We start from the raw sequence: 8,955 nt of genomic DNA on the forward strand, positions 1-8,955 counted from the left end.
GTCATTGCTTTGTTCTAGAACCGAGGTCCTCAACCTGTGGGTCACAACCCCTTTGGAGGTTGAATGACACTTTCACAGGGGCCGCCCGCTTCATAACAGTAGCAAAATGACAGTGATGAAGTAGCAACAAAAATAATATTATGGTTGAGGAGTCGCCACAACATGAGGAACTGTATGAAAGGTCACGGCATTAGGAAGGTTGAGAACCACTGCTCTAGAACAGTACCCTCTTATTGTTACAGGCTAGGTATCTGAAAGTCTCTAAGGCATTATACTGCTTAAAACAATTTCTTCTTAAGGAAGCTAAATATGAAAAGTGTGCTACAACATTCTAAAGAGTTTCTATCTGACACACAGTGAACATTGATGCCTTGGAGAGAAATTCCCAGCATCCTTGAGATGGAAAAGAATTCAAAGGAAGGGCAAGACGTGGTGTAAACTGACTGGAACAGTGAAAACTTCGTCAGTTGATCCGCCCTCTGCTGCATGCTGGATCTGATCTGGTCTTCAGCGGTCTCTGTGTGTTTGGCTTGATTGGTTCCTATTAGGGTGTGTGTCAGAGGTGTTGTACCCTTGGAGGTCACCCTCATGAAGTGGTGTTACATGTTTTTAAGGGGCTTTGGTACCTTAAGGTACCAAACCCAGGACTGATGAACCTACAGGGACAGAAAATAGAATAAGGGTTTCGGGGTGGGACATAATGGTCAGGAGGCAGGGTAAAGGAGTCCAGGAAGAAGAATGTTTGGAAACTGATTGTGGTAGCAATTGTACCATTCTGCTTGCCGCGACTGAACTACGGAATGATATGGGAAGAAGAAGAAAAGGGGGAGGGAAGGAGAGGGGGAGGGGAGGAGAAGAAAAAAAGAAAAAGACGAAGCAAAACTAAACAATGGCCAACTGCTAACTGCTGCAAGGGGTTCCTTGGGTGACTCCTGCCAGGGCAACGGTTATAGGCCCAGATGGGTGCCATGGCCGGATGCCATCTTTTACTCACGCATAAAATGCTGATTCCGACAATGACCATCCCTAGCAGAGCACAGAGCCACCTATCAAAGGAAGAACACCATCAAGAGTCATCGTTGGATTTTCCCCCCATCCAAAACGTCAGTGGAAAACAAAACAAGTTTTTGTAATAGCTGAGCCTGAAACACTTAGGGTGGGTTTTTCATCTCCACCCCCACCCCACCCCCATCTCTCAAGTAAGTACATCATTATTAGGACCTCTGTTGGCTCGGTGCTAAAGCACTCCGCGCTCACCTGGGCAGGCTGGCGGGTCAAAGGCAACCCAGAGGCTCCGCGGGAGAAAGACCTGGCAGTCGGCTCCCCTGAAGGTCAAAGCCTAGAACCCCCTGAGGGAGAGGCCCGTCCACCTCATCACAGGAGGGCGCTGTGGCCCAGCGTGGACTCATCACCCATCAGTAACAACTACACAGGAGTGTAGTTTTCATTTGATCTTACCTCCCCATTTTGTGAGCGAGTATCCCAAAAATATTGGTCCCGATGAGATAAGAGACACTGGCTGGCAAGAAAGCAACGCCTGTGAATTGATGAAAGGGACGCCTTATCAGTGCTGATATCAGCCAAACGTTCGAAAAACTAATAATTGTAGACACCACCACGCCGACGAGAGCCGCTCGAGGGCCTGCACCAGAGCAGCTAATATCCGGCAGCGCCAACCCCTCTCGGCTGACACATCCGCCCAGGAGCCACAGAGACGCTCCAGAAATGAAACCCGAGTCTATTATCAGCTGCTTCATCTAGCTGCCACCTCCGCCCGGCCACCGGCTCTACCCCGGGTCCCAAACAGCTACCACTGAGGATGCACGCGCCAGGGGACAACACACGGTGTCATTTGTTCCTGGGCCATCCTGGGCAGGTAGCAGTCCTGTGCACAGAAGCATTATGTACAATGAGCTCCGTGCTCAACTCTCTCCGCCGGGAAGTTTCTAGGGGAAGGGAGGGCATCTGCCACACCTGCTGGTCTTCCTCCTGCTGTTTAATTTTTTCCCAACAGTTTTATTGGCATATAACACTCACATATCGTGCAGCTCAATTGCTCAATCCCATTAAGAATTGTACAATCGCCACAATCCGTTTTTAGAATAGTTTCTTCAATTCTTTTTTTTATCATTTTATTGAGGGCTCTTACAGCTCTTATCACCATCCATCCATTGGGTCAAGCACTTTTGTACATATGTTGCCATCATCATTTTCAAATTATTTTCTTTCAATTTGAGCCCTTGGTATCAGCTTGTTTTTTCCCCTCCCTCATGAACCCTTGATAAATCAAAAATCATTATGTTCATATCTTACATCATATTTTCTTCATTCTTATACTCAATAATAGTTCTCCATTTCCCCCCAACCTCCCCTGCCAGACCCCCAAGGAACTATTAATCCTGTCTTTCTCTCCATAGATTCACCAATCTGGATTTCATATACAGAAAAACATGCAAAAACAAACAAGCAAAAGACTAACTAGAATAACAAGGTAAAACAGATAAAAACCTCAATCAAAAAGAAAGCAGAAGATATTTAAAATAAGAACAAATTTAAGTGGCCCATAAGAAAGTCTACAGTCTGCTCCTGTCAGTGAGCCCTGTAACCCTCTTTCCTTGGTATAAACGAACACACGTCTGCACGGTCTTGCTGGTGGCCAAGTCCTCTCTGGGTGACCCTTACAGTCCGAGGGACCATGCACTCTCCGGGGAGGGAGCTGGCATCGCCTGGCCTCTGACGAGCCCGCGCTGACTTCTAGCTCAGAGGTGCCCATGGGATGCTTCTTCATCAAACAAACACAAAGACTTCATGAGTCTGACCAGGTGAGGCCACAAGTGAATGTGTCCACATCAACACTATCTTGTCCACAACATCACTAGGGCAATTGCTTACAAAAGACGGCTTTTCAAACTCTTCAGTACATTCAGTTGTTGTTTTTCTTCAAATTGGATATGCCAGATTGGATCCTGGGCTTTGCCTGTGAGTGGTAAAAATCGCTTTCTCTTCAATCCTGATTGTTCTTAATGCATCTCAACGAGATTAACTACATCCTGCCGTTGAAAACCAGCAAACGGTTACAGAAGGACCTGTGACTCAGCACTGCCACCCCTAAGGATACATCTGCAAATGCTCTTCCACACGGATTCCTCTGTCCTGCCAGTCCAGGCAACCCCTACCCAACCTGCTTTTCACCCTGGCCTGCTGGCCATCCCCAGGCTTTGGGAGACTCCCTCAGGCGGAGGCCACAGCAGGGGCCTGCCTCCAGGGGGGCTGGCTCTTCCACACCAGGTCACCTATATGCCCCTTCTCACCAGGTTGGGAGCAGCCTGTGGGCTCTAGGAGAAAAGCCCACAAGCTGCCGAGACCCCAGCCAGGCCAGCCCGTGCCCTCTCGCTGCAGCTGAGACCTGAGCAGGCACCCACATAAGATTCTCTGTACTAAAGAAAAGGCCAACTGGGAGGCAGGCGGAAGGAAACCCCTGTGGTGGGAAGGGACAGGCGAGCATCTGGCCCCAGTGATAAGTCCCTGCAGATCATCTGCAGATAGTATCTAGGCAGCTGTCTCTTGCCTGGAGGGCCCGGGCTCTGACGGGCAGAACTGCTCCAGAAGGTAAGCCCCAGGGCTCTATCTGGAGAGGAAGAGGCAAATGAGTTAAAGCGGCCACACATGGCCTGGCCACATCCAATTAAGACCAGACGCTGTTTCGATGGAGACATCGGACACAACAAAAAGCACGTCTGCGCAGGAGCATGCTCACTCCACATGTTCAACTGGACAGAGGAGGCCCCGCCTGGACCCGGGCGCCTCCTGACAACGCCTGGAGACCCAACACAGAGCCAGGAGCAGAGAGAAGGAACAGAGCCGCTTCCGCCGGCGTGAATAGTGGTGTTGGTGGAGCCTGCAAACAGCTATGCACAGAGTCAGGGTTAGAAACAGTCTAGACCTCCTGCTTGGTGGTTCTTTTAAAGCCCTAGGTTTCCTCCTGTGTCTTGATTGTCAGAGCTCAATTTTCTGCCTAAGAAACTCTCCCAAGCCCAGCCCCAGTCATCCCCCATCTCCACTGAATGACTCTTGTTTGAAGCGCCCGCATATATAGATGTGTGGATGGGGGTGTGTGTATGTGTACCGGTAATAAATAACTGTGCGGGGGGGCCCTAGGGGGCTAGTCCTCCAGATAGTAAGCAATATTCTAAATTGATAATCATTTGGTTGGAGGATTTTGACACAAGAATGACAAACAGATCACAGAACAGAAAAGAAAACCCCAGAAATAGGGTCAAGAACCTGGCGGTTTAGTGGGTGACGGAGGTGGCCTCAGAAGCCAGTGGGGCAAGAGCTGAGATCTACAGGGGGAATGGTCTTAGAACCACGGGTTGGGCACAGAGGACAAGAAGAACACTAAACCCCATGCAGACTCGAACTTTTAATGTAAACCCAAGGCATACGCTTATTGGAAGGCAACATGAGTGGTTTACAAAACCATCTCCCATCTCGGCATGGGAGCGGCTCTTGTGAGTTTGGGCTGAGATCCCAGTCCCTTTAAAGGCGGACTGCAGATTTGTACTCCTGGCACTGCCACTGTCCCGAGTGGCAGACGCTATTCTCAATAAAGTCAAAAAGGTGCCCAACAAAGTGGGAGAATGTGTGCCAAGGAGCAGCAAGTAAAGTGCACAAAACCCAGAGGTTAAGAGCAAGCAACTCCGCAGCAGGGGAGGACAAAGTATAGTCATAATAAATTCACAGTAAAGGAAATGCATACAGATCGCCAATAAATCTGGGAACAGAAGAGGTTTCCCGAGTGAAAGGGCCAACCAGCCCAGTGGAAGAAAATCGCCCCACTGCGAATGGCCATTCATTTTGAATGTCCATCAGTCAGACAGGACAAGGTGCGGTGTGAGCTCCTAGGGAAGGTAGGGAGTGAGACCCACACCGACCTCCTTAGCCACCCCAGATGTGACAAGGCAGTAGAGCAGTCATTTCGAACTTCTAAAAGAAAACCATTTCCAACCAAGGATTATCTACCCAAGCTGTGTATGACTGCCTGGGGCGAGGTGAAGCTGAGGGTGCTTATCGATATGTCGGGTCTCGGAGGGCCTAATCTTCCAGGAGCCTGATTTAAGAAGCTCCTGAAGGACATGCCCCAGCACAATGAGGGAGTAAACAAAGAAAGAGAAATTCAGCAAAGAAGCTTCCAGGGAACGGAAGGGAGGCTGAGAAGATGCTAGGATTTGGGGGAGAAAAGTCCCAGGGTGGCCCAGAGGAGAAGCTAGAGCCGGAAGAAAGAGTGAGCTAGGATGAATGTCCCCAAGTAAGCAAATAAAGAGAACGGTTCCGTTTTCGGATGTACTTGACCCAATGTAGAGAACCTTTCATCTCTGCCTGACGTGTCAGAGGATATAGTCATAAATGGTGCATCCCTTAAGTTTCCACTGACCAATGTCTTCCTCATCTATCTTAGTCTGGAATCTCTGCTGAAACTTCCCCAGGCAGGGTGACTCTGCTGGTTTTTGAAATACCAGTGACATAGCTTCTAGTATCACAGCAACAATCACGCCACCTCAGTATGATTCACCGATACACAAGGAATGAAGAAGTCCCAGGAAGAAGGGATGTCTTCGGATTATGATGTTCGTGAAGAATGAAAAAAATCTGTCCCCCCCGCAAAAGTACAGTCAGAATGCTTCTAAGCAGTAAGGAAGGCAAGAGATTTTCTCAGTATATTTTAGACAAGTCGTTAGGAGTAACTAGCCACTGGAGAAGAGCATTATGCTTGGTGGAGGAGAGGGTCAGGGATACAGAGGAAGAGCCTCAATGAGATGAACTGACCGAGTGGCAACAAGGAACTGAGAGGCACTGGTTGTGAAGTGGTTGTGAAGATGGTGCGGGACCAGGCAGCATTTCCTCCTGGTGCACACTGAATTGATCTGAGTTGTAACCAACTCATCAGCACCTAGCAGCCACAGCTGTCATCGATGCTACAGAGAAAGCTGAGAAAGTGAGATGGCAGAGCGATGACAAACTTCAAGAAAAACAAAAACCTGTTAAAGAAAAAAAAGAAAACTGCGAATAATATTTATGTACGCAGAATACGTCAGTACTGAATACCGTGCGAACCAAAACATCCGTCAGCAGCGTCAGAGAGGGAGCACACAAGGGCATTGGTTGCCCGGTCGATTTTCCTCAGGTGGAGCAACAGCAGTAGCAAATTCTCATCCACTTTCTGAGGATGCCAGCGGCAGAAACTGCAAAAACCACCCATTCAAAGACTCTGCCCCTGATCTTGAGAGACCGAGAAGAAATCGTTGAAAGGATTGATGACGGCCAAATCAGAGGAGGAGCTTTGGGGAAGGGAGCAAACAGGGAGCAGAGAGCGTTGGTCTTCTCATGAAAATAGGAACCGTAATGGCGTGGTGGTTACGCATTGGGCTGCTAACTGCAAGGTCAGCAGTCCCCAATCTTACCAGCCGTTCCTCGGGAGAAGTGTGGGGCTTTCTACTCCGACAATTACAGTCTCAGAAACTCGGCATCAACTCAGTGGCAGTGAGCTTGGTTGTGGAGAACGGATAAAAGTTCAATAATTTTTCATGAGAGGAAAACAGGGGTCACATAAGATTCAAGCGGCAAGATTCAACGTGGGTTGGGTTTATCCTGTGGGGCTGTTATGAAGTGGTGAGAGAGAGATGCTGATAAATGGCAGAACCATCGGAGAAAGATCCACACGATCGTTAACAATGACCGTCACAGAGACTGATGGGAGGGCAGCGGAAGGGACAGATAGAGGGGGGAGTTTTTTTTATTTTCACTTCCTCAATTTGTGTACTTTTTGGGTACTACGCATGTGTTCTTTTTCTCACTGAGAAATGGTTTCACCAGCTAAATGTTTCACCAGCCTCTCTGCTGCCCAAGGAGAGTGAGCAGAACTATTCGACGTCAGCAATGTGGGCAGATGCCTCCTGTGTTTGCCCTCACTTCTGCCCAGGTCTGAAGCCTCCACAGTCCTGCTGCGTCCATCAGGAATAGCCCAAAAGCCAGAGCCAAGCAGACCCCAAGCTCTCTGTGGCCTTGAGCACCAATCAATTTATCATTCTGACACCAAAGCTCGACCGGGTTACCCTGACGGGACCCTTCCTGGGGACAAATGCTGCAGACTAGCAGGGACCCGCCCCCCCCCCATGCAGTCCTTACCCAGCTGCCATTTGTGGGAACACATGGTCTCCATCATCCAGATGGGCAGGGCCGGCTCCAGCATGGCGATCGCCATGTTTGCAAAGCAGATGGACCCTTGAAGGAAAGAAGAAGGTGAGTGCACTCGGCTCTGGTTCTTGAAGGTCCCCTCCCTCTCGAAACACAGTTACACCCGTGTGCCCACAGCACACAGTCTTTGCCTACCGCTGTAAGCCAGGGCCATGAGTACCAAGCCCAGGGGCTACTCAAGGAGAGTTATGGAGGAGGAGGATTTTAAACACCTGGACTCTCAGAGCCAAAACGTTGGGAGCCTTGTAGACCATGATTTTAACGTTGCCAATTTCTTCATGAGGAAAAGAACTGCTGTCCAATTGCCTACAGATGGCCTTTGGGTCCCCATTCCACATTCCCCTCATTTGCAATGATATGATCTTCGGTTCTTTGATGCCTGATACCTGATTCCATCAACACCTCGTGATCACATAGGCTGGTGTGCTTCTTCCATTTGGGCTTTGTTTCTCAGCTAGATGGCCGCTGCTTGTTTGCTTGTTTATCTTCAAGCCTTTAAGACCCCAGATGCTACATCTTTTGATAGCCAGGCACCATCAGCTTTCTTCACCACATTTACTTATGCATCTGCTTTGTCTTTGGGCGATTATGTCAGGAAGGTGAGCATCATGGAGCCCTAAAGCCCATCTGTAGGCAACTGGACACCCCATACAGAAGGGTCGCAGGGAGGAGACAAGCCAGTCAGGATCCATTATAGCACTGATGAAACATACAACTTTCCTGTAGTTCAGCAGTTCTCAACTTGTGGGTCTCAACCTCTTTGGGGGTCAAATGACCCTTTCACAGGGGTCGCCCAATTCATAACAGTAGCAAAATTACAGTTATGAAGTAGCAACGAAAATAATTTTATGGTTGGGGGATGAGGAACGGCATTAAAGGGAATTGCATTAAAGGGTTGCAACATTAGAAAGGTTACTCTAGTTCTTTAAGGCTTCCTCACCCCCCACTATCAGGATCCCAATTCTACCTTACAAATCCGGTTAGACCAGAACATGTACACTGGCACAGATGAGAGCTGGAAACACAGGGAATCCAGGACAGATAAACCTCTCAGGACCAATAATGAGAGTAGCTATACCAGGAGGGTAAGGTGGAGGAGAAAGAGGGAACCAATAACAATGAATGATCTACATATAATCCCCTCCCTGGGGTACAGACAATAGAAAAGTGAGTGAAGGGAAACATGAAAAAATAATAATAATGTATAAATTATCAAGGGTTCATGAGGGAAGGAGGGTAGAAGAGGGAGGGGGAAAAATGAGGAGCTGATACCAAGGGCTCAAGTAGAAAGAAAATGTTTTGAGAATGATGATGGCAACAAATGTTCAAATGTGCTTGACACAATGGATGGATGGATGGATTGGGATAAGAGTTGTATGAGACCCCAATAACATGGTTTTTTTAAAAAAGAAAAAGGACTGCTAATTGATTAGTGCAGTCACTTGCTTGAGGCCACCCAGGGGTGCGGGCAACACCTAGACCACATGAAGCCCGAGGTTCTTACATCTATCTGGTAATGTACAATGGACACTGGTCTTTAAAAAGAATGCCTCAGGTGCCAGAGACTCTGACAAGGACCGCAAGTCTCCTTTCGCACAGGTATGGAGTGGGAGGTGAGAGAGCTTTGTTTCAGAGCTCAATATCTGGAGGGCATCTGTGCTAATGCTAGTCATGACCACCCCCCTGAGAATCAGAGCCCTC

General features: G+C 48.5%; 1 protein-coding gene across 1 annotated transcript in view; it reads right to left on the reverse strand.

Annotated features, from left to right (window-relative positions):
- The window catches only part of SLC18A2 (solute carrier family 18 member A2), a 61,906-nt gene that overhangs the window by 19,716 nt on the left and 33,235 nt on the right, over positions 1-8,955 (reverse strand). The window contains exons 9-11 of the mRNA XM_045291401.1: positions 7,186-7,281; positions 1,459-1,537; positions 991-1,046 (exon numbers count right to left, since the gene is read on the reverse strand). Of these exons, the coding sequence (XP_045147336.1) occupies positions 991-1,046; positions 1,459-1,537; positions 7,186-7,281 (231 nt within the window). The remainder of the gene's footprint in view (positions 1-990; positions 1,047-1,458; positions 1,538-7,185; positions 7,282-8,955) is intronic.

Source organism: Echinops telfairi, unplaced genomic scaffold (genome assembly GCF_000313985.2).
Source record: "Echinops telfairi isolate 266 unplaced genomic scaffold, ASM31398v2 ScPeMD7_70;HRSCAF=299, whole genome shotgun sequence".
Taxonomy (NCBI): domain Eukaryota; kingdom Metazoa; phylum Chordata; class Mammalia; order Afrosoricida; family Tenrecidae; genus Echinops; species Echinops telfairi.